The 23,048-nt window shown below is 37.3% G+C and overlaps 5 protein-coding genes across 9 annotated transcripts; 3 read left to right on the plus strand and 2 right to left on the minus strand.

Moving 5' to 3' along the window:
- Nucleotides 1-2,346: 2,346 nt before the first annotated feature.
- LOC17884288 lies at nucleotides 2,347-9,584 on the plus strand. Of its 2 annotated transcripts, none has more exons than XM_006286631.2 (27): nucleotides 2,347-2,633; nucleotides 2,796-3,024; nucleotides 3,110-3,201; nucleotides 3,452-3,565; nucleotides 3,637-3,783; nucleotides 3,925-4,592; nucleotides 4,680-4,804; nucleotides 4,935-5,026; nucleotides 5,456-5,678; nucleotides 5,771-5,834; nucleotides 5,924-6,072; nucleotides 6,148-6,218; nucleotides 6,305-6,478; nucleotides 6,585-6,656; nucleotides 6,812-6,913; nucleotides 6,981-7,070; nucleotides 7,171-7,246; nucleotides 7,334-7,430; nucleotides 7,516-7,585; nucleotides 7,677-7,856; nucleotides 7,940-8,062; nucleotides 8,144-8,227; nucleotides 8,331-8,515; nucleotides 8,610-8,748; nucleotides 8,835-8,894; nucleotides 8,996-9,100; nucleotides 9,197-9,584. In XM_006286631.2, exons 1-27 carry the CDS (start codon nucleotides 2,496-2,498, stop codon nucleotides 9,308-9,310), a joined length of 3,783 nt encoding a protein of 1,260 aa, XP_006286693.1. In that variant the 5' UTR covers nucleotides 2,347-2,495; the 3' UTR covers nucleotides 9,311-9,584. The 2 variants fall into 2 exon arrangements, with proteins under 2 accessions (XP_006286693.1, XP_023635759.1); XM_023779991.1 differs by having other exon boundaries at nucleotides 2,347-2,597.
- A 573-nt stretch (nucleotides 9,585-10,157) lies between these two features.
- Nucleotides 10,158-14,633, plus strand: LOC17882757 (DNA mismatch repair protein PMS1). 2 transcript variants are annotated; one of them, XM_006286955.2, is made up of 11 exons: nucleotides 10,158-10,472; nucleotides 10,557-10,880; nucleotides 11,174-12,325; nucleotides 12,444-12,721; nucleotides 12,800-12,926; nucleotides 13,043-13,111; nucleotides 13,277-13,350; nucleotides 13,518-13,583; nucleotides 13,671-13,774; nucleotides 13,853-14,034; nucleotides 14,211-14,633. In XM_006286955.2, exons 1-11 carry the CDS (start codon nucleotides 10,230-10,232, stop codon nucleotides 14,361-14,363), a joined length of 2,772 nt encoding a protein of 923 aa, XP_006287017.1. In that variant the 5' UTR covers nucleotides 10,158-10,229; the 3' UTR covers nucleotides 14,364-14,633. The 2 variants fall into 2 exon arrangements, with proteins under 2 accessions (XP_006287017.1, XP_023637416.1); XM_023781648.1 differs by lacking the exons at nucleotides 13,671-13,774; nucleotides 13,853-14,034; nucleotides 14,211-14,633 and having other exon boundaries at nucleotides 13,284-13,350.
- An 820-nt stretch (nucleotides 14,634-15,453) lies between these two features.
- On the plus strand, nucleotides 15,454-17,602 carry LOC17882000 (uncharacterized protein Os08g0359500). Its single transcript, XM_006288501.2, has 6 exons — nucleotides 15,454-15,569; nucleotides 16,134-16,320; nucleotides 16,417-16,573; nucleotides 16,686-16,768; nucleotides 16,857-17,025; nucleotides 17,253-17,602. The coding sequence occupies exons 1-6, from the start codon at nucleotides 15,565-15,567 to the stop codon at nucleotides 17,363-17,365; spliced, it is 714 nt and encodes a 237-aa protein (XP_006288563.1). The 5' UTR covers nucleotides 15,454-15,564; the 3' UTR covers nucleotides 17,366-17,602.
- Nucleotides 17,603-17,702: 100 nt separating this feature from the next.
- On the minus strand, nucleotides 17,703-19,239 carry LOC17882665 (phytochrome A-associated F-box protein). Its single transcript, XM_006286621.2, has one exon. It carries the CDS (start codon nucleotides 18,850-18,852, stop codon nucleotides 17,884-17,886), a length of 969 nt encoding a protein of 322 aa, XP_006286683.1. The 5' UTR covers nucleotides 18,853-19,239; the 3' UTR covers nucleotides 17,703-17,883.
- A 113-nt stretch (nucleotides 19,240-19,352) lies between these two features.
- Nucleotides 19,353-22,742, minus strand: LOC17881687 (serine/arginine-rich splicing factor SR34B). Of its 3 annotated transcripts, none has more exons than XM_006288188.2 (13): nucleotides 22,674-22,742; nucleotides 22,356-22,448; nucleotides 22,082-22,147; nucleotides 21,877-21,951; nucleotides 21,648-21,783; nucleotides 21,520-21,566; nucleotides 21,374-21,431; nucleotides 21,196-21,245; nucleotides 21,042-21,098; nucleotides 20,716-20,963; nucleotides 19,885-19,918; nucleotides 19,650-19,738; nucleotides 19,353-19,570 (listed from the first exon to the last, which is right to left on the minus strand). In XM_006288188.2, exons 2-13 carry the CDS (start codon nucleotides 22,440-22,442, stop codon nucleotides 19,567-19,569), a joined length of 951 nt encoding a protein of 316 aa, XP_006288250.1. In that variant the 5' UTR covers nucleotides 22,443-22,448; nucleotides 22,674-22,742; the 3' UTR covers nucleotides 19,353-19,566. The 3 variants fall into 3 exon arrangements, 2 of the variants coding, with proteins under 2 accessions (XP_006288250.1, XP_023637031.1); XM_023781263.1 differs by having other exon boundaries at nucleotides 22,618-22,698; XR_002833428.1 differs by lacking the exons at nucleotides 19,353-19,570; nucleotides 19,650-19,738; nucleotides 19,885-19,918 and adding exons at nucleotides 20,013-20,312; nucleotides 20,396-20,488.
- Between the last annotated feature and the right edge of the window lie 306 nt (nucleotides 22,743-23,048).

Here is a 23,048-nt window from a genome sequence, read left to right on the forward strand (position 1 = left end):
TATTATCTGAATTATTTCTCATAAAAAACATGATTAGATATAATTGTTATGAGACACGGTCATAAAGTTAAATTCACTTTCAACTTTCAAATATAAACTACGAGTACGATACGGGGACATGTAATTTAAATTGCTAACTTTAATTTCCACTTTCCTATTTATTTCAAATATTTATACATGAAATGACGGGCACAAGATGATAATGTATACTTCAGATAACAAAACTACAATAAATCCATGTATTAAAAAAAATAGAAATACCTAAATTTTTAGAAAACAAAAAGGCTAAAACATGAATCTTTGAATTGAAGAAAGTAATGAGAAATAAAGATGAAACTGAAAGATCAATAAAATTAAAAATCGAACAAGGATTGTGTATGCTAGGATTACAGACAGTGCCTTGTGAATGAAAATGGTGGGAGCATGTGACTTAGATTGATAATTTCATTTTTATTAGTTTGATAAAAATAAATATTTAAACGAGGAATACGGGTATCATTTTGATTAGTTTCATTTTACCAAGTTTCTTATAATAAACATTGACAAATGATTATGTTTTGAAAAGAAACGATTATGGGATATAAATTTTATGATAGATAGAAAACGGGACGGGACGGGGCGGGGTGGGACGGGACAGGTCAGGACGATACGGAAAAAGACAGGACGGGTTTTCCATTCTAAACTACGCATAAAACAATTTAAACTAAAGCCAAACTCAAAACAGTTAGAAATGTTTTGATTAGTTTAAAAAATAAACACGCAATATCATTTATCATTTTCATTTAAATAATTTTGAAATTGTATTATGTAATATAATATCTATATTTTACAATTGTATGTATATAAATAGTTTATCAAATAAACTCATATAACAAAATTTTACCAAAATAACATGTACTTAAAATATCGTAATTTTGTAAAGATAAACACGCACGTACGTGCGGGTCTATCACTAGTGTCCTATAAAAAGGAAATTTAACATTCACAATTAAAATTGAGCAATTATTATAAGTAACATCGAAATCCAAAAGTAACCGCCTTTAAATTCAATTACGAAAACAAAAAGGTCACGTGGAGAAGCATGCATGGATGTGTAAGTGTAATATTTAGTCAAAAAAGGACTTTTTTTTAGGAGAGACTTGGATTCATGCGAACACGTGCCCAACAATACAACCCAACGGTTATAATCAAACCGTAACCATAAGTGTGTTTTGTTCCTCTTAACGTGTATTGTGTAGTAGCAGCGAACTAACCCGGTTCGGTATTATTGGGGTTAAATATGGTAATGGTTTAGGCTGTAAATAGTGATAAAAAGAGAGTTTGACCAAGAAGTAAATGTGAGTGAGAGTGTGTGTTAAGAAGTGGTAAAGTAAAAAGATTGACCGAACAGTTGGGAGTCAATCTCCAGGAAAAGGCAAGTAGAAGAAGAAGAATCTTTTCTTATCTGTACAGATACAAATACAGATACAGATATACGTGCTTCTCTATTGCCCAAGCGGGGGAAGGGAGCTAACTCTTTTTTGGACAATTATTGTAAAAAGCGATACATTTTTTCTTTTTTAAGGATATCATTATTATTATAAAAAAATATATACATTTTTTCTCCTACAAAAAATAAAAATATACACCATATACGAATAGTTTATCCAACTTCATTTTTTTCATCTACGGTAGGTTTACTGGTTCCACTAAATATAATATTACCCAATTAAATTATTTGTTAATTTTCAGGTATATTGTGTATATATATAAGTATTATTTGTAAAATTGCTATAATCTGTGTTTACATGTATTTTGGTATGTGTTTTTCTATTAAAAATTTGGAATAACAAAAGATAAGATTTTTTTTAATAGATAACGGAATAATCGTTATATAGATCGGATATAATATACAAAACTACAAAATTATAACGTTTACTCCCAAATCTTACTTTTGTCGAGAAGCGTATTCATAGATTATGGGATCTAATTTGTCGTTTGCGTTTATTATTTTAAAATTATGAATTCATATATTAAATTTAATATTAATTAGAAAATATGCAAATATTTATATCATCCAAAAATTTACAGAAAGGTATAAAATAATTTTACAACTAATCAATATATCTTTTTGACAAACTAGAATATATCTTTCCCGAATTTGAATATGGAAAATAGCAAAGCAGCAACACTATTAGTATAGATTCTTTTTTTATTTATTTGATATATAATGTGGAATACTATATGGTCAAGTTATTTATATATTTGACTCGTAATGTAATTAAACGCACAGATACAATAAAGTTTGCAGGTTTTTGTGTTTATTTATAAATTGACCTCCTCAGTAATCATTTACATGAAATCTCTCTGATTTTTCGATTTCGCCTCTCTCTCTCCTTCTCCTATCTCTAATCTATTCTCTTCTCTCTCTCTCTCTCTCTATCGGGAGAAACCAAGCGGTTCTTCTTGGATCAAGGCGAAGTCAAGGCGGAGAAAGATAAGAGAGGTCGTAAGATATGGTTGAGACGAGACGTAGCTCTTCCGCTTCCAAGCGTTTCTGTGCTTCTTCTTCTTCCCCTGAAGCCTCTTCATCGCCAAGGCAGAGCAAGCGATCTAAGGTCAAGATCGATGCCGCTGCTGCTTCTCTCGAACCTGTTCGTTCTTCTTTCTTCCCAATTCAAGTTTTTTAAAATTAATAAAAAAAACCTTCTCTTTTCTTTGTTCTCTCGCTTCTGGATTTTGAATCTGGGTGTTTCTTCTTGTTTGTTTGATTTCGTTTTCCGGGGATCTGATTTTTGAATTTTTGGAAACCCTAGGCGGCGGCGGAGCCAGCTGGTTCCTCATCGGCGAGCGAGGTTCCAGTGGAGAATCAAGTACCAGCTTCGGATCCTGGATCGGAATCTGGAGAGCCAGAACTTGGATCCTCTGATCCGCAGGCTATGGATGCCGAGAAGCCTGTTACCACTGATGTGCCGATGATTGACAACTCTCCTGAAACCGACGCTAATCCTGCTGTCCAAGTCTTGGCGACACCTACCATAGCAGGTTTTCACTTCTTCTTTTTGGCTTATCTCCTTTCTGATGTTAAAGTCATCTCCTTTCTGATTTTTTGGTGTTCATGTGGATCTAGCTGAAGTGGTGGCCGATGCTGAGAAATCCAAGGCGGCTAAGAAGCGCGCTTCAAAGGCTCCATGGGCGAAGCTACTTTCTCAGTATTCTCAGGTGGGTCAAACATCGTCACCACTTCTGTGTCTTGTCTAAAACTCTGCTAATTGCGCTTGGGGTATTCAAAAAGTGGAGTTTTTCAATCTTTGCTATACAAGTTTTGTTGGCTGCATGTCTAGTTCTTGCCTTGTTCTGTTTCTTTTTTTTGGTTCACTATGTTTTTTGACTATGCCTATTGTTTTCTGATTTTTGCTGGACTATAATTTCTTCGTTCTGACTATAATACGGTGTTTCTTTGCTATGTCAGAATCCTCACCGTATCATGAGAGGCCCTGTGTTTACTGTTGGACGCCGTGGGTGCGATTTATCAATCAAAGACCAATCTATGCCTACCACCCTGTGTGAAATAAAACAGTCTGAGGTAATCCCGTTTATAATTCGCTCTTACTGGCTAAAAGGGGAAAAGTCTTTTGCTTACATAGTCCCTTGCAGCATGGTGGTCCATCAGTTGCATCCCTGGAGATTATAGGGAATGGAGTTCTTGTCCAGGTCAATGGCAAGTGTTACCAGAAAAACACTTGTGTTCATCTGAGGGGTGGTGACGAGGTTATCTTCAGCATTGCTGCGAAACATTCTTATGTATCCTTTCTGGAGTTGCTTGGAAACTTAACTCCCCGAATTCACTTGCTATATATTTATCGTTTCATTCTAGATGATTTATATCGTTTTTGTCAATTAAATTTAGTGGCTTTTGGTAAAATTTTCTTAACCATTTTCTAGATATTCCAACCTGTTAAAGATGAAAATCTAGCTGCTCCTGACAGATCTACGTCGTTGAATATATGTGAAGCTCGGGGTGCCCCTCTAAAAGGGGTTCATGTCGAGACAAGAGCAGGAGACTCCTCAGCTGTTGATGGGGCTTCTATATTGGCATCACTATCAAAGTACCGCAACTTCCATCTTCTACCACCAATTGCTAAAGCTGCCAAGAGGCAGCAAAATCCGGAGGTTCCTGTGGTACCTTCTGGTTGCAATGATTGCATCTCGGATACTGACATGAATGATGCTGATAGTAATAATGACCAAGCTGCTATTGCTCCTGTGGAGAAAAATGCTGCTTCAACCTCTTGTACTGCCAATGAGAATCTGAATGCCGATGGTGGTGGATTGGATCCTTTTCAAGAAGCTGATGCTGGAAATGTTCCTGGGTCTAGTTATGAAATTAGACCAATTGCACACCTTCTAGGGGAATCTTCTTCATTTGATATACGGGGCAGCATCTCCAAATTGCTGGATGAACGAAGGGAAGTGAGGGAATTCCTTAGAGAATTTGACCTTTCATCAACAATATCGATTAGACGCCAAGCTTTTAAGGATAGTTTGCGAGGAGGAGTACTTAATGCTGAAAACATAGAAGTTTCTTTTGAGAGCTTCCCTTATTTTTTGAGGTATGGTTACTAGATATTATGTTACATTTCTGTCGTACATCTTGCAATTGGTTGGATGATTTATTGCCAAAATATATATTGTCTCAGTGCCATGACAAAGGATGTTTTGATAACATCGATATTTGTCCATATGAACGGTGGAAACAAGTATGGAAAGTTTGGATCTGACTTGACGACAACTTGTCCCCGTATCTTACTCTCTGGGCCAGCAGGTACGAGTCTTTACCAGCAGTATTACTACTTTTTGCTGTGTCCCTTCCTTAAGCCAAGTTTACCTTAGTAGATATAAGGTTTAAGATTCCTGTTTTTTTTAACCTTGTTCATCTTTTGAAATATTTTTAGGCTCTGAGATATACCAGGAAATGTTGGCAAAAGCGCTTGCTAAAAATTTTGGAGCCAAATTGATGATTGTTGACTCTCTTTTGTTGCCTGGGGTAATCTTCTTCTAACCATGTCCTCTTTATTTCTATCTTCTTTTGTGTTACTTTTAGTTGACATTACTAAAGTCATCTAGTAAAACAAGTTCCATTAACAGGATCTATATACCTAGATACATGGACTCAAAAATTTTATTCTAAAAGAAGATAAATCCGAATAGACCCATTCAGGAGTTGTGTCAGATTATATTACTACTAATTTAAATAGCATCTTGATATGCATATAAATACATTCCAGTGTTGTTGTATTTGTTAAAATATTTGTCATCTTAAGCAAATAGGTAGTAACTGGTGGTGTTAAAATAGGTAGCATATAACTGATAGCTTGGATGCTATACTTGTCACAGTGCCAACTCCGACATTGTTTTCAACATTGTACATTCCTGTGAAGTCACCTAATTTTGTATTGTTTCTGGATGGATTCAGGGATCACCGGCCAGGGAAACTGAATCTTCTAAAGAAGGTTCTAGGCGTGAAAAACTATCTATGCTTGCTAAACGAGCTGTTCAGGCTGCACAAGCATTGCAGCATAAGAAACCAACTTCAAGTGTCGATGCTGATATAACAGGTGGCTCAACATTAAGCTCTCAGGCTTTGCCAAAGCAAGAAGTATCAACTGCAACTTCTAAAAGTTACACATTCAAAGCAGGCATGATGTTTTTTTAATCACCTGATTATTCACCTTCGTTTGATTTATCACTCTTCCTGTTTTATTGAACAAGCACTTTTATCATTTTTTAGGCGACCGAGTAAAGTTTGTAGGTCCTTCGTCTTCTGCAATTTCTTCTCTTCAAAGCCCACTAAGGTATAGTGGACTATTTTTATGTCTTCACAGTTGCTTTAAATGTTTTTTGTGTTCTTAGTTCTTACCACTTTCCTGCCTATATAATATAGGGGACCGACTATTGGTTTCCAGGGAAAAGTAGTCCTTGCATTTGAAGACAACTGTGCTTCAAAAATTGGGATTAGATTTGATAGGCCTGTACAAGATGGCAATGATCTTGGTGGCCTCTGCGAAGAAGACCATGGTTTTTTTTGTGCTGGTAATTGTCTGGCTGTTACTTCGAACTCTACCTTAGTTAAAAAGTGAATTTTATTAATATCTGTCTTTTGTGCAGCTAGTTCACTTCGGTTAGATGGTTCTTCTAGCGATGATGCTGATAAACTCGCTGTTAATGAAATTTTTGAGGTACTTTTTAGAAGTTATGGGAGAGTACCACTTATGGCTTGTAGCTTATAGCTACAGGATTGTTAACCTCTTCACTCATATCATAGGTCGCATATAGTGAGAGTGAAGGAGGGTCATTAATATTGTTCCTGAAAGACATTGAGAAATCTCTCGTGGGGAACAGTGATGTGTATGCAACCTTGAAGAGCAAGCTCGAGACTTTACCGGAAAATATTGTTGTCATGGCCTCACAAACCCAGTTGGACAGCCGAAAGGAGAAAGTAGGAAACTTATTCAGTATTCTCTATTTCTCTTTTGGTATCTTTATGTTGGTTTTGATTTGCTTATCTGTATAATTAATTAGAGGTTTAATGGTTCATTTTTCAGTCCCATCCTGGAGGTTTCTTGTTTACTAAGTTTGGTGGCAACCAGACAGCATTACTGGATCTTGCATTCCCGGTATGATGACTGGACTTATTTTGACTTATTTTTTGTTTCTTGAAATTGTAACTGTACCCAAATTTTTTATATCTTTAATGGTAATGTTCATCGAAGTCATTTTAGGTTTGGTATGCTCTGTAGATGTTGAAAATGATTTTTCATATTATCCGCAGGATAATTTTGGTAAACTGCACGATAGAAGCAAAGAAACGCCTAAATCAATGAAACAAATAACTCGACTGTTTCCTAACAAAATCGCCATCCAGTTACCTCAGGTACCTTTATTCATTTATTCTTGTCTGGGTAGATCTATATATATTCTTATGTGCATACAATATACAGGATGAAGCTTTGCTCTTGGATTGGAAGGAGAAACTCGAACGTGACACAGAGATTTTGAAGGTTCAGGCTAATATAACCAGCATCCTTGCAGTGAGCATCTTCTAATCGATTCCTTTAACAATCGTTCCTGGTTTCCTTTCTCTTTTCCTTTTTTGGCTTTTGCTTATGTCTTTGCTGATGATGGTTCCAGGTCCTCACCAAAAACCGACTTGACTGCCCTGAACTTGGAAACTTGTCCATCAAAGATCAAACTCTTCAATCTGAAAGTAAGCCTGGTTCACTTGCTTTATTTTTTCTTTATTCTTTCTTAATAAGCCGCCATTTGACTGACCAAAAACCTGTTTTGTTAATAGGTGTGGAGAAAGTGGTTGGCTGGGCTTACGGTCACCATCTTATGCACTGTAAGGAACCTATAGTTAAAGACAACAAGCTTGTTATCTCTGCTGAAAGGTGAGCTTTCTTTTATAGGCTGTTGGATACAGTAGCTAAGGTACATATTAGATTTATAAATAACAATTTGGCACATATTTCGCAGCATTACGTATGGACTGCAGATGTTACATGGGATTCAGAACGAAAACAAGAGTTTAAAGAAGTCTCTGAAGGTAATATTATGTAACATAAACTCTTTCTTCCCAATCTGCCTTGTGCTTATTAAGTTTCAGCGTTAAAAGTTTCTTTGCTATCGTGTATCAGGATGTTGTTACTGAGAACGAATTCGAGAAAAAACTATTGTCGGATGTCATTCCACCTAGCGATATAGGTGTTTCGTTTGATGATATTGGGGCTCTGGAAAATGTGAAAGACACATTGAAGGAGTTGGTGATGCTTCCTCTTCAAAGACCGGAATTGTTTGACAAAGGCCAGCTAACAAAGGTACCTTTTATTGTATATGTTTACACACATGTTGTTTATTCCACTTTATTAGAACCAAACTTATATATTATGTTTTAACACAGCCTACGAAGGGTATACTGTTGTTTGGACCTCCTGGTACTGGGAAGACGATGTTGGCAAAGGCAGTAGCAACTGAGGCTGGCGCAAACTTCATCAATATCTCAATGTCCAGCATTACTTCAAAGGTATCTCTCATATAGTGATCTGATTTCTTTTTACTTACTTTTAAAGATAGTAATTGACCATTTACTATAAATGAATATCAGTGGTTTGGTGAGGGAGAGAAGTACGTTAAAGCTGTCTTCTCCTTAGCTAGCAAGATTGCGCCAAGTGTCATTTTTGTCGATGAGGTATGTTTAAAGAGATTAAAAAGTGTTCTCTGTTTCTCCTCTCCTCGACGCCAAGCTTTTATGTACTTTCTCCATCTTCTGATTGTGGATAAACATCATTTAGGTCGATAGCATGTTGGGAAGGCGTGAAAATCCAGGGGAACATGAGGCTATGCGGAAGATGAAGAATGAATTCATGATAAACTGGGACGGTTTACGAACAAAGGATAGAGAAAGGGTTCTGGTACTTGCTGCCACCAACAGACCATTTGACCTTGATGAAGCCGTTATTAGACGGCTTCCCCGGAGGTAATACCACCTCTGTTCTAGGTTACTTTTGAAGAATATTCCTCATATTGCAAGCATTGCTGAGCCTCTCCGGAATACTGCTACATCTATGCAGATTGATGGTTAATCTTCCAGATGCTACGAACAGATCAAAGATCTTGAGTGTTATTCTAGCAAAAGAAGAAATAGCACCAGATGTTGACTTAGAAGCTATAGCAAATATGACAGATGGGTACTCAGGAAGTGACTTAAAGGTCTCATGTTTCTCCTCTTGCTCACTTTCAATCTCCTTCCCTGTAATAACACATACACACACACTTACATTCTCATTTGGTTGCAGAATCTTTGTGTGACAGCAGCACATCTTCCAATCAGAGAAATATTGGAGAAAGAAAAGAAGGTTTGTTTTCAACTAAATGCATTCCTTTGAATCGGAAGGCCATTTAATTTAGTAACCGAACTCGTCCTTTATATATATACTAACCCCTGTTTTTACTACAGGAGAAAACTGCAGCTGAGGCCGAGAATCGTCCTACACCGCCATTGTATAGCTGCACAGACGTCCGTTCCCTGACAATGAATGATTTCAAGGCTGCCCATGATCAGGTAATACACACAGAACTGATTGAGTTCCCATTGTGATTATGGATTTAAATGAGGTCTGAAAAATAAAATAAAATCAAAAATCAAAAAAAAATGTAGGTATGTGCGAGTGTATCTTCAGACTCATCGAACATGAACGAGCTTCAGCAATGGAATGAGCTGTATGGAGAAGGAGGATCGAGGAAGAAGACGTCGTTGAGCTACTTCATGTAGGAAAAGAAACAAAAGAGAGAGGAAGAGGGATTTGTTCGGTTGTTTATCTCATTTTGGTCTTTTTAATTTATAAATTTGTGTACAGAGAGAGAGAAAGAGAGATAAGAGTGTTGTTCGTTTTGTTGTCTAATTCATTTTCTTTCTCAACATAAGAAGAAAAAGAAATAACATTCGCTGTATAATCTAAATACATGCGTATGTATATAGAGGCTCGGGTCTTTTAAGGATATGGACATAATTCTAAATCAGGAAAGTATGTGCTTTTTTGTCTTAACGTGTATTATTAGCTTATGAATTATGATGATCGTATCTAGTAATCTATAAATTTATATATAAACAAAGTTAAATGCATTAAGTAGGTTTTGAGGTGAACGAACTTGCTAGGTCTGTGAATAAATCATAAATGTTTCGAGGTAATTAAAAAGAGCTGTTTGATTCACTTGCAAAAAATGGAACTCTCTGCCCACTTGCTTGCTCTTATGTTCCAACTTCCAAGTTTAGTACAACTTTAGTTTATCCATTTCACAAATACCTATATATAGTCTCTTTCTTCTTGAATAAGTTTGAGGAATCGTTTTTTTTTTGTAATGAATAGTTTCTCTCCTGCTGCTTTTCTTTTGGTAGAGAGAAAGAGTTGTTTTGATCTTCCACATCCTATCTTTTGCATTAACGTGCTCTAAACCCAAATTTCTCACTGTATGGGCTTTTAATTATAAAGTGTATGGGCTTTAGATTATAAAGTCCATCAAGGTTTTTGTTGCCCAGAAATAATAAAAATCAACTTTATTCTAAACGCAGAACGCTTAACGCAAAACACAAAACACAATGCGCAGCTGCGTTACAGAAGAGAAGCTTCATCGTCTTCGATTTTGGCGGCAAAAGACAGAGACCTAATTGATTGATTATTAGGGTTTTGAAAATGCAAGGAGATTCGTCTCCGGCGACTACTAGCTCTCCTTTGATAAGACCGATTAACAGAAACGTCGTTCACAGAATCTGCTCCGGTCAAGTCATTTTAGACCTTTCCTCGGCTGTCAAGGAGCTTGTGGAGAACTGTCTCGACGCCGGAGCCACCAGTATAGAGATCAACCTCCGAGACTATGGAGAAGACTACTTTCAGGTCATCGACAACGGTTGTGGCATTTCCCCAACTAATTTCAAGGTCTGACGATTCGTGATTATTTTAGATCTGTCTCTGTGAACTGGAGCTGTAATTGACAATGGTGTTGCTATCTATGTGCTACAGGTTCTTGCTCTTAAGCACCATACTTCTAAATTGGAGGATTTCACTGATCTTTTGAATTTGACTACTTATGGTTTTAGAGGAGAAGCCTTGAGCTCTCTCTGTGCCTTGGGGAATCTCACGGTGGAAACAAGAACAAAGAATGAGCCTGTTGCTACGCTCTTGACTTTTGATCATTCTGGTTTGCTGACTGCTGAAAAGAAGACTGCACGCCAAATCGGTACCACTGTCACTGTGAGGAAGCTGTTCTCTAATTTACCTGTCCGCAGCAAAGAGTTTAAGCGCAATATACGCAAAGAGTATGGAAAGCTTGTATCTTTATTGAACGTGAGTTTCTTACTCATATCTTTGTTATTCACACTTTTCTGGATCATAAAGTTTTTTTTTTTGTCTTTTGAGTACTTCAATGGTCACTAAACTTCTTTGTTATTCACAATTGTCTGGATCATAAAGTTTTTCTTCCTGATTTTTTCAATCGTCACTTCATTTCTACTGTCTGATATTATACATTCCTTGTTGGAATGACATTGACTTTCAAAAGTTTTCTATTCTATCTTCAATGTGGATGGTTGCTCAATTACTTCTTTAATGACTTTCCTCCTGTTATTCCCTTTATGCAGGCATATGCACTTATTGCGAAAGGAGTGCGGTTTGTGTGCTCTAACACGACTGGGAAAAACCCGAAGTCTGTTGTGCTGAACACACAAGGCAGGGGTTCACTTAAAGACAATATCATAACAGTGTTCGGCATGAGCACCTTTACAAGTCTACAGCCTGTGAGTATATCTATATCAGATGATAGTAGAGTTGAAGGGTTTCTTTCCAAGCCTGGACAGGGTACTGGACGCAATTTGGCAGATCGACAGTATTTCTTTATAAATGGCCGGCCTGTAGATATGCCGAAAGTCAGCAAATTGGTGAATGAGTTATACAAAGATACAAGTTCTAGGAAATATCCAGTTGCCATTCTTGATTTTATTGTTCCTGGTGGAGCATGTGATTTGAATGTCACGCCTGATAAAAGAAAGGTGTTCTTCGCTGATGAGACTTCTGTTATCGGTTCTCTGCGGGAAGGTCTGAACAAGATATATTCTTCTAGAAATGCATCTTATACTGTAAATAGGTTTGAGGAGAATTCCGAGCAACCAGACAAGGCTGGAGTTTCATCTCTTCAGGAGAAATCAAGTCTCCTGTCCAAAGAGATTGTTCTGGATGTCGGCTCCAAAACCAGACAAGGGGAAGTTAATGAAAAGGAACTTTCTTTCTCAAGGGATGCTGAGATTGATAATAGTTCGACAATGGAGAAGTTTAAATTTGACATTAAGGCACAGGGAACTAAGAAAGGGGAAGGTTCTTTATCAGTCCATGGTGAGTCCCTAACTGTAGCTCATCTTGACACGACAACTAGGAAAGATTTGCCTCATCTTAATGTCAGTGAGAAAGTTACTGATGCAAGTAAACACTCAAGCAGTCACTCTAGCTTTGCCCAGTCAACTTTGAATACTTTTGTTACTGTGGGAAAAAGAAAACATGAAAACATAAGCACCATCCTCTCCGAAACACCTGTCCTCAGAAACCAAACCTCTAGTTGTCGTGTAGAGAAAAGCAGATTTGAAGTTCGTGCGTTAGCTGCAAGATGTCTGAAGGAAAGCGATCAGGTTGATGTTATGATCCTCTCTAAGGAAGATATGATGCCGAACCAAAAGGATTCTGAGTTAGAAAATCGGATTTTTCCTGGAATCGATACTGATAATGTTGAAAGACATGAAAGAGTAAGTAGGCTTTTGTACTCAAATCAATGTTGCTAATCGTTTATATTTAATGTGCGTATATCTTTGGTTACAGTATCTCCTAGAATTAAATGTTATTCAACCACTTTTTCATCTACAGGAACATGAACAGCCATTATGTTTTGAAGAACTAACATCAGATAAAACACATCCCAAGGGGAATATGGAAAAGATTTTGGAAGACAATCCTTGTTGCAGTCAGCCACTGCGATCTGTTACCACAGTGCTGGACTCCCCAGCTCAGACAACCGGTCCAAAAAAGTTTTCCACATTACAGTTTAGTTTTCAAAACCTTAGGAAGAGGAGACTAGAAAAGCTGCTGAGATTACAGTCCACAGGTTATGTATCTAAATGTATGAACACACCACAGCCTAGAAAGTAAGATTTCTTTCCTTCATCTTTAAGTGTTCTGTATCCAGTTTGAGAAATAGGATGCTTTAAAATGACAAGTTACAGGTGCTTCGCTGCTGCAACATTAGAGTTATCTCAACCGGATGATGAAGAGCGAAAAGCAAGGGCATTAGCTGCAGCCACTTCTGAGCTGGAGAGGCTTTTCCGAAAAGAGGATTTCAGGAGAATGCAGGTAGCAATCTTTGTTACTAAGACATATTTCAGCATCGAAGATAGATTCTTTCTTTTTCGTTCTGCTCTATCCTGGTCTCTGTTGAGAAAGATTTATCTGTTTGTTCTTTGTGATAGGTACTTGGGCAATTTAATCTTGGTTTCATCATTGCAAAATTGGAGCGAGATCTGTTCATCGTGGATCAGGTGACTCTTCGTATATGAATGCTTCCAGGCCTTTTTTTCCTCCTTCGATTTGTTTAGTTTTTAGTTGAGTTGTGGAAAAATGTAAGTTTCTATCATTTCAGAGTTTCTTCCCTAATCTGAATTTTAAATAACTGGAGTAGAGTAATGATTGACTTTTATGACCAGCATGCAGCCGATGAGAAATTCAACTTCGAACATTTAGCAAGGTCAACCGTCCTTAACCAGCAACCCTTACTCCAGTGAGTTGCTTTGTGAAATCAATCTAGACTCTTGATTCCATTTTACTGCGTTCACATTTTCACAGTAACGTTTCTTAGGTCCTATGTTGCTTAAGTACTTACACCAATAGTAGCATCTCTTGTCTACTACTTTATACCTATATTTATTCATTTTTGCCAAACATCAGGCCTTTGAACTTGGAACTCTCTCCAGAAGAAGAAGTTACAGTTTTAATGCACATAAATATCATCAGGTGGAGGATCACTATTATGTACTTAGTAACCTTTTCTTATTCTTGACATTGGTTTAGAAATTTAATATAAGTATAATTACTCTCTAGGGAAAATGGCTTTCTTCTAGAGGAGAATCCGAGTGCTCCACCCGGAAAACACTTTAGACTAAGGGCCGTTCCTTATAGCAAGAATATCACCTTTGGTGTGGAAGGTTGTAGTTTTTTTCCTTAGTTATGTTACATCAAATGTTTTTTGCAGACAATTTTATTTACTTTATTGTTTAGAGCAGATCTTAAAGACCTGATTTCTACTCTGGGAGATAACCACGGGGAATGTTCAGTTGTCAGTAGCTACAAAACCAATAAAACGGATTCAATTTGTCCATCACGAGTCCGTGCAATGCTAGCATCCCGAGCATGCAGATCGTCCGTGATGATTGGGGATCCACTTAGAAAAAATGAAATGCAGAAGGTAGTCAATCTTTACCCTAAGATAACAACAATGTCATTGTTGGTCATAGAATCATCTTAATTAAACTCAACTCGAATAGTCGAACTTTCAGCATTCTTATGTGTATTTTCTGTTAAATGTCTCAATTCATCTTCTGTATAACAAAGATAATGCTTTTGTCATTTGTATATTGTCAGATAGTCGAACACTTAGCAGATTTGGAATCTCCTTGGAACTGCCCACACGGACGACCAACAATGCGGCATCTTGTCGACTTGACAACTCTACTCAAATTACCTGATGACAACAATGACGATGATGATGATGTTGCAGCCATGTCATTGACATGAACTCAATAGTCTTTAACGTATTTAGATGATGCGAGCATCCTTAGAAGTAACATTAAGGAGGACCACTCAGGTTGGTTCTAAACTACAAAAATTTGTAAATGTAACATGTTGCCCTAGTCTTTATAATCTTCTTGGTCACAACAGGAGATTTTGGGTGATTTCTTGAGGGGTTAGCTTGATCATTTTGAAAGTTTCCATGGTTTAATGTAAAAATTAATTATCCAAAGACATGTACAGTAAAACCTCTATAAATTAATAATGTTGGGACCATGGAAATCTATTAATTTATAGAGGTATTAATTTATCGATAAATTAATAATTATTAATTTATAGAGAGATATTCCTAATTTGGAAAATATTTTCAAAACAATATTTAGAAATAAGATTTAATCATGATAACTAGTATTTTATATATTCAATTATAAATAAAATAATAATAATTATGTATTAAAAGAGAATGCTAACTATTTTTCATATAGTAAAATATTAAAAATAAAATCTAACAAAAACTAATGTGTCTATATATACATTTATTTTGAAAATTTTACCTAATTATTAATTTATAATATTGATGGGACCATATATTTACAAAGGATTTTCTAAAAAATTATTATCTTATTATTATATCGAAATATGTCTAAAATTACACTTGTCCCAACTTGGGATCGGAGAAATTTATTAATTTATAGAGATTATTAATTTATCGAGTATTAATTTATAGAGGTTTTACTGTATGTAAATTAGCTAACACCTTAACAACCTAATCTAAAAAACCATTTTCTTTTGATTATTTTTCGTGATAAAAATTAAATTAAAAATTTGATTACATGATTTTCAAAAGATATTTTTAAATTTGAGCTAAAAGAAAAAAGAAAAAATGATTAAATGATTCAGAAGAAGTGAGTCCACCCAAACCCTAAATTGAAACCGTTCCATCGTAACCGTTGAAGTGTAAAGAAAGAAGCGCAGCTTTCCAACATGTCACCGTTGAGATCCTTTGTGACCCACATAACTACTATACACTAGCTTGTAGAGGATAAGCGCTTCGAGCACTATAACACAATCTATGCGGAGCAACTAAAGGGGAAGTCTTTCTCTCTCGATCAAGCCAAGTCTAATAAAAATCTAATCTTTGCGTCACCGTTTGTGTTCTCTCTCTCTCTCACTCTAGGGTTCTTCTTCTACAGCTTCTCAAGTAAACATGAGGTAATTACTGAGAAATCCTTTTCATCACTCTAATCTCACTGGCATCCTTACCCAACTCTTCCCTTTGATAAATCGCGCTTCTCAGATTCATTTTTGTGTGTTTTTTTTGTTGTTGCTTTGTTTCACTTCAAAATTTCATTCTTTACTCGTGGATTTGTCTTGGAAACTTGGTTTCTTTGTAGTATCGGTTGATTTAGGGCTACGCTTTCACTGGATTCCTGAGGATTGGGGGAAAAAATTAGGGTTTTTAATCGGGGTCTAGGGTTTATTGTGTTTGGGTCCGGAAGTTCTCTTTACATTGTCCCCATCAATTGTATATGGCTACTAAATGTATTTGCATCGATCTCCTCTTGTTTATGCCTGAAGCTTAGAGCAGTTGGATTTAGGGTTTAGGGTTTATGTTTGCGTTATAAATGTGATTGAAGACATATTTGTCTTAATGATGTTTCAGTTTTCAGTGTTGTTTCGTGCCTTAGATTTGTATATATATTTGGTGTTTCTCTTTTTTGTTATGTTGGCTATGCTTTTGAATTTTGAGGTGTTTGTTTTTTATGTATTTTACAGTCGTCATCCTGAAGTGAAGTGGGCTGAGACTACCGATAAGATTTTCCTCACTGTAGTTCTAGCAGATACTAAGGACACAAAGGTTAATCTAGCCCCAGAAGGAGTCTTTGATTTCTCTGCTAAAGTTGGTCCAGAAAACCATGTTTATGAGCTTAAACTGGAACTTCACGATAAAGTCAATGTTGAGGTGAGATTCGTAGACCAACTTTGGTCTCGTTCTTTCATTTCTAACCTGCTTGGTTCTAAATTTTTAATCTTTTCTCCTTCTTTTTGTTCTCTTCAGGAAAGCAAGATCAACGTTGGAGAAAGAAGCATTTTCTGCATAATAGAGAAAGCAGAGCCGGAAAGGTGGAACAAACTACTCCGTGTCGGAAAGCCACCACACTACGTCAAAGTGGATTGGGACAAATGGGTTGATGAGGACGATGAAGGCAGCGCTGGTTAGCATTCTTCTTAAAGCTAATAGTTATATATCTATTCTTCTGTATACTATCTGCTCGTTATTTAAAAGTTAGGATGTGTCAACTTTTGTGTTCTTTTGTTTTGTTTTAGGTGCTGCAGATATGGATATGGGAGGAATGGGTGGAATGGGAGGAATGGGTGGAATGGGAGGAATGGAAGGAATGGATTTCTCAGTATGTTTCTAATTTGTGATCATTGCCTTATGCTTCATATTTACTTAGCTTTGAGAAATGGCTTCACGATCATTCTTGTTTCTCGCAGAAATTCGGTGGAATGGGCGGAATGGGCGGACTTGAAGGGCTCGGTGGTATGGCTGGACTTGAAGGACTTGGCGGCATGGGAGGAATGGGAGGCATGGGCGGTATGGGAGGAATGGGAGGCATGGGCGGTATGGGTGGAATGGAAGAGTTTGAAGACAGCGATGATGAAGGTAAGAGTTTCGGAAATATATTTAGTTCAGCATCTTCTTGATGAAATGAGAGCATTTCTCCCCGTTAGATGTTATTCAAGTATCTCATAGAGTTGAATGATTTTGTTATTCAGGTATCTCATATTCCAGTTTAGATATTAAGTACTCTTTGTTTGGAAACATTTTTTTGCCGACTTTGTGTTTCTTTGTTCCTGTGATGAAAACTGAAACATGTTTTGTAATTGCAGAAGAAACAGCGAAATCAGGAGACAAGAAAGATGACGCTGGAAAGGTGGAAGCTCCTGCGACGGAGAAGGCACCAGCAGAAGAACAAACAACATCTGTGAAGGAAGACAAGTGAAGACACAGTGAGGTCTAGAGATGAAACCATATGGTATTAGTAGCTTTGAGGCTTATGAAACCTTCTGAATTACTTGCTTTTTATAAGAATGTTGTTACTCTGCTTTCTTTCTTTGGATTTCTCATCGGTTGAAGTTTCTGCATTTTGTGGTGGTTATATGGTTTCCAAACATTTTGGCTTTTGACATTAGAGTTTGTTTAGGCAGTCTTTATATTATATGTCTAATTGCCGAGCCAATCCTACCCATCTTTTTTAACAGATTCAGCACAAGTTTTCCAAATAATTAGAGTAGTACACAATAGAAGGAATCATGAATATCATTAGTACAGCTTTGTGCTGAGCCAATAAGATTTAAGTTTTTATTGGTTTAATAATTATATGAAAACATTTGAAACAAGACGAATCAGAAAGAGCTTCAAGTCAAACCAGAAGTTGAAACACAAATGATCATACAATTCTTACAAACATGAAACAATCTGAAAGCAAATAGAACAAGAGTAATGAAAAGCCCTCTGGTCTCAAGTGTAGAGAGGTAAACTAGTCCAAGCACCAGAGACATGACCATTCTCACAAACATAAGCTCTCACAACTGGTTCACCATCATCGTGAAACCCATAGACTCTTCTCAAACAAAACGAAGAATGCAAATCCCAAGTCTCGTCGCACAAGCAGAAGGCGCATTTCAAACCGGAGATCTTACTGCGGTTACCGTCGTTAATCGTTCTCCAGACTCGGGAGCGTTTGAAGTCTTTGAAAACGCCTCTGAACAACATGTAGTTGCGTTTCTCTTCAACGTGAATACATCCAGGCCAATTGCAAATGTAGAGACAGTCACCTCGGAATCTACTCGCGAGAAGCTTGTTGCCTTGTTCACGGCTAAGGTTCCAAGCTCCCGAAGCCAAATGAGATCCAAAAGATCGGCAAATCTTCCTTCGTTTCCTCACCGGAAGATCACGTCCTGGTCTTATCTCACTCGTCTCGATTTCTTCTTCTTGCTCTTCGGTTGAATCTTGGGGAGGAGCCGAGAGAGTATCAGCGTAGAGATCGTCATAGAGAGACCAAAACGAAGTCGTTTCAAAACCAGATCCGACCGGTTTCGAAACTTCTCCGTCGTCAAGAGCTGGATCCGTCAGCCTAGGTTTAAGATCGAGGCTTTGATCGGGACCTAGCTCACGTTCAAGACCGAAATCGGAGTTTTCGAGGAGAATCCCGGCGTGGAAGGGACCAGGACAACAGACGGCGAGTTTGTAGAGAGAAGCCCAAGCACCAGGAGGAGGAGGAAGGGATGAAGAATTAGGAAGGAGATCGGAGATGACGGTGGGGATAGCTGAATAGCACTGTGTTTTCCAGCAAACGTTTCGTACAATAGAGGAGAATCTGGTGCAGACGCATGCGAGACGAGCCCAGTTTCTTGGATCGTCTTGGAGCTTGAAGAAGATGTTGAAGACTACGTCCTCTGGTACTAGAGAGAATACAGAATCAGCCATGGCGCTCTCTCCCTATCTCTCTCTTCTCTCTCTCTCTCACAACCTCTGATTTTTAATTAATGGCGGTCACTTTTTCTTATCCAATCTTCTCTTTCACTTATTTTTGTAGATACAGTTATCGTTCCGGTACGAGTTAACCGGGAATTGCATTAACTGTTTTAGGTGTCTGTGGATCACACATTCATTCACTGACAGTCTCACACTAACACACAATTAATGCGCAACAGCTTCCCCCGAATAAGACATCGTACGGAGAGGACTTTGGATTTGTTGGAAGGGTCGGGGTATCAAACTCTGTTCAATGTTATCTCTTTTCAATTGTAAAAATAACATGTTCAATATGTTTTCCAACAAGAATTAACAGAAATGACAGTATCTAATTCTGTTGTGAGTTTTTTAATTCAATTAGGCAGTACTGGACACTAGTTTTTGATATTTCATCACCGGTGATGACGGAGTTAACTAATTTTGTTGTTTCTAAGCGAGCAATAATACAAGGCAATAATAACGATATATTTTATATAAGAATTCACAACACATTGTTGCACATTATACTTGAGAAAATAATAAAAGAGACTTAAAATCTCATGAGGTACCCCGAGAAATACAACTAGTTTTCAGCTTATCATTACTTGTTTTAGTCACGGAAACAAGACATCTTTAGGAGAATCTTCCAACAAACCTTTGTTTACCTGATTATGAGATACTACTTCATTACCTGTTATACAGTTGGAGAGAGATTCAGACAAAAGAGCGATAATGTTCCAAACAAAAGTGAAAACGAATGTGTGAATTACCGAGATGGGCTCCTGCTTCTGCTCTTGCTCCTTCCACGGATAGGGCTCTTCGCTGGGCTAGGGCTCTTGCTTGATTCTTTCTTAACCTCCTGCACACCACAAGTTTCAAGATGATGAGTATAGTTAGCTAGACACAGATCTTGCATTTTTCAAATGCCACTGTATAGATCAAAAACCGATAATATTGTGCTGATAGTACAGCAGAGTGAAAAGTGTATAAAAATAGATAACTTACAGAAGGTAGAGGAGATCTTGACCTTGAACGAGATCTGCAAAAGTCCGAGAAAACAAATCCAGTTTTAAAAATCCAATATTTTCCGTGTTTAATAGCTGTTTCACCAAGACCCTTGATGCCTCATTCCATGTCAGACATCAAAATGTTATCACAAGAAAGCCACACACAAACAAAAAAGATAACTTCAAACGATTCCTAGTAGAACATAAAACCACCACACACATGCATTTCGTTAAAACAGAGAGCAAAGATGGGCTGAATCAAAGCAAATCTAATTCTATCAAACCCTGTGGTCCAGAACAGCATCGGTTCCATGAGAATCCAGATCGCTTGTCCAATAGCAGGTAATGAAAATATCTTTCCTAGCTTGATGGATCCATTTTGATGACACTATATCAATGCGATCCAATGTCTCCACTGTTACCCATCTAGCAGCAATGGATATTATCAGAAAACGAGGACAAAAGAAAGGTCCAATTCCAAACTTGCCCATCTAAGAAAGAGCATATACCTCTGAGACGAAACAGTTGTGTACAACCAACCAAGATATCCATGATCCAGATACTATTTCCCTTATTTTACTTGATTGTATGTATATCCATATCTAGGAAACAAAACCAATCTCAACAATAAAAGACCACACTATTAAAAGGAAATAAATCGTGCCCTTAACTAGAACCAATCATCATTCTAAACTAACAACCTTAAGTCAACCCAATGACGTCTTTTATATGAGATCTCAGCAAACTTCAAGGGAAGAGCTAAATAAAGCCTATGCTATATTTTATGTTGGATATTTAGCATAAACATTAAAGAAGAAATGCAGCATACCCTCGAGGAGACAGTGACCTTGACTTGGAGCGGGAGAGCGAGCGGGAGCAAGGAGATCTCGATGTAGATTTTGCAGGTGATCTACGCGACGATTTAGCCTTTGGACTTCTGCTCTTGCTCCTGCTTCTGCTGCGGCTACGACTACGGCTGATGCTCCGTCCACGGCTACGGCTGCGGCTACGGCTCTTGGAATAGGATCTTCCACGGCTGGGGCTCCTTGAATCCCTCCTAGAATCATATTCTCTAACCTATTATGATATATGGAAATGTTAGTACAATAAAAAAAAAAAAAGGAATGCAGCTCATAATCCTTGTCTTTAACATACCCGAACATATCCATGAGAAAACGCATTCCGAAACTCTGTGTCGTCAAGCTTTTTTACCTGTACAAAATGATAAATATACTCATGAGTAATCAAGGATGAGCAAATTCTCACCCACACAAATAATCAAAGAATACGAACAAAAAGAACATCTCACCGCATACTTCATGTCCTCGTAACTGGTATAATCTACGATACCAGTTGTACCTGAATACAAATAGTCCAAAATATAGATTCTAAATCAGGCCACAGACTAGTTCAAGCAGGATTTAAATGCAGAAAATACAAATAGCTTTAGAGACATCTCTATTCTCAGGTAAGATATGAGGACTCACCTCTACCATCACGGAACACTTGAGAGAAACAGACTTCTCCTCCTTTACGCATGTGATCCTACAAAAAATAGCGACCATGTTAAGATTCAGAATCTTCAAAAATAAAAGAACTACAGCGAGGAACTGTTCCACAATTGTATAGTCACCTTAAGGTCTTGCCAGGAAGCAGATGAAGGCAAACCTGACACTACAACTGCACAATTGAAGATATAATATTCAGAGGCTACTCCTAAAAATTAGATTATACAGTAAATCCTAAACATATCATATGTACCGCGGTACTCGGATCTCCTAGATTGTCCACGCCCACGACCACCGTCACCACCATCACGACTGCCACGACCACCACCACCACTGTAACTACCACGAGCATCATGTGATGAACGCCTCCCACCATGAGCTAGTTCCACCTGCAAATGGCCAACACACATCCATTATATATGGCTACCAGTCAACAATACAAAGTTAAGAGTTAAAATTCTGAAATGTGATGATTGACAAACCCGTAAACGATGCCCATCAAAGTCATAACCATCACGGCCATAAATTGCATCGTCAGCATCCCGAGCATCCTCAAACTAAAGCACGCATACCATAAAATAAATAAAGTGGTCGAGAGCAATTGAACAACTCATAAACACTGAACAAGGATTTGACAATCAAGACACAAACTAATCATCGACAAGGCTCATTTATAAAAAAGCTGACCTCGACGAATGCATAGCCAGGAGGCCTCGGGGGAATCTTCAAATCGATTTGAACAACAGGTCCATACTGCAAAAAAACGGAAGAAATATTATTTGGGAAACTTTTTCCAAACAAATCACAAAGCCAACATATTATAATATCTTTCACATATTAAACTTGTGACATCTTGATCCAAACGAACAAGAAACACACAATAAACCGCAGACAAAACTAACAAAATCGTTCAAGATAAACACAATTACAATAATTAATTGAAGAAACGAGTGATTTTTACCTTACTGAACAAATCTTCAACTTCTCTTTCGCGGATATCGCCGGGAAGGTTTCCGACGTAAATAGTTCTACTCGAACGGCTGCTCATTTTTTCCTAATTACAGAAAATTCAAAATTGAGATTCGACACATCAATAGATCGAAACGAATAAGCGATCACTCACAATGAACATAAGAAGACCAGCAGGAAATTTTTTTAAAAAAAAACCCTAAAATTATGGAGACTTGATTGATCGTCTATAATTGAATTAAATTACCGATCACCTGAGTGAAAATTCCGGTAGAAGAGAAGAAGAAGAAGAAGAGGCGAAGAGACTCACCTGAATGAAATTGAGATCTGGGCTCTAGGGTTTTCTAATAGACGAGCGAGAGAACGAGAGAAAGATTAAGAGGGGTGTATTGAAAGTAGAATTCTAGAGGATTTTGGATTTTTTTTAAAATTCCCTGTTATTCAACTAGTGATTTTTAAATCACTTTTCAAATCCACTGTTATTGAATATGACATTTGTAAAAAGTCTTTTAAAATCACTTACAATCTCTGTTATTCAATCAATAATTTGTAAAAATCATATCAAATCCACTGTTATTCAAAACATAACTCTTTCTTTTTTAGAAAACCATAAAAAGTGATTTTGGGAGACTTTGATACAATTTTACAAGTGAAAACCAGTTAAAAAAATCACACCTCTCAAGGT

The sequence above is a fragment of the Capsella rubella genome, unplaced genomic scaffold, assembly GCF_000375325.1.
Source record: "Capsella rubella cultivar Monte Gargano unplaced genomic scaffold, Caprub1_0 scaffold_6, whole genome shotgun sequence".
NCBI classification, from domain to species: domain Eukaryota; kingdom Viridiplantae; phylum Streptophyta; class Magnoliopsida; order Brassicales; family Brassicaceae; genus Capsella; species Capsella rubella.

Excerpts from the sequence above, each read along its gene's own strand:
- LOC17884288 (XM_006286631.2), top strand. The coding sequence starts at position 2,496 with ATGGTTGAGACGAGACGTAGCTCTTCCGCTTCCAAGCGTTTCTGTGCT. Across the intron at positions 5,835-5,923 it reads TCTCTTCAAAGCCCACTAAG|GGGACCGACTATTGGTTTCC; the intron begins GTATAGTGGACT and ends TATATAATATAG. Across the intron at positions 8,749-8,834 it reads ACTCAGGAAGTGACTTAAAG|AATCTTTGTGTGACAGCAGC; the intron begins GTCTCATGTTTC and ends ATTTGGTTGCAG.
- LOC17882757 (XM_006286955.2), top strand. The coding sequence starts at position 10,230 with ATGCAAGGAGATTCGTCTCCGGCGACTACTAGCTCTCCTTTGATAAGA. Across the intron at positions 13,112-13,276 it reads ATCTGTTCATCGTGGATCAG|CATGCAGCCGATGAGAAATT; the intron begins GTGACTCTTCGT and ends TTTTATGACCAG. Across the intron at positions 13,584-13,670 it reads ATGCACATAAATATCATCAG|GGAAAATGGCTTTCTTCTAG; the intron begins GTGGAGGATCAC and ends ATTACTCTCTAG.
- LOC17882000 (XM_006288501.2), top strand. Across the intron at positions 16,769-16,856 it reads TGGAAGGAATGGATTTCTCA|AAATTCGGTGGAATGGGCGG; the intron begins GTATGTTTCTAA and ends TGTTTCTCGCAG. Across the intron at positions 17,026-17,252 it reads TGAAGACAGCGATGATGAAG|AAGAAACAGCGAAATCAGGA; the intron begins GTAAGAGTTTCG and ends TTGTAATTGCAG.
- LOC17882665 (XM_006286621.2), bottom strand. The coding sequence starts at position 18,852 with ATGGCTGATTCTGTATTCTCTCTAGTACCAGAGGACGTAGTCTTCAAC.
- LOC17881687 (XM_006288188.2), bottom strand. The coding sequence starts at position 22,442 with ATGAGCAGCCGTTCGAGTAGAACTATTTACGTCGGAAACCTTCCCGGC. Across the intron at positions 22,148-22,355 it reads TTGAAGATTTGTTCAGTAAG|TATGGACCTGTTGTTCAAAT; the intron begins GTAAAAATCACT and ends GTTTTTTTGCAG. Across the intron at positions 21,432-21,519 it reads CTTCCTGGCAAGACCTTAAG|GATCACATGCGTAAAGGAGG; the intron begins GTGACTATACAA and ends TATTTTTTGTAG.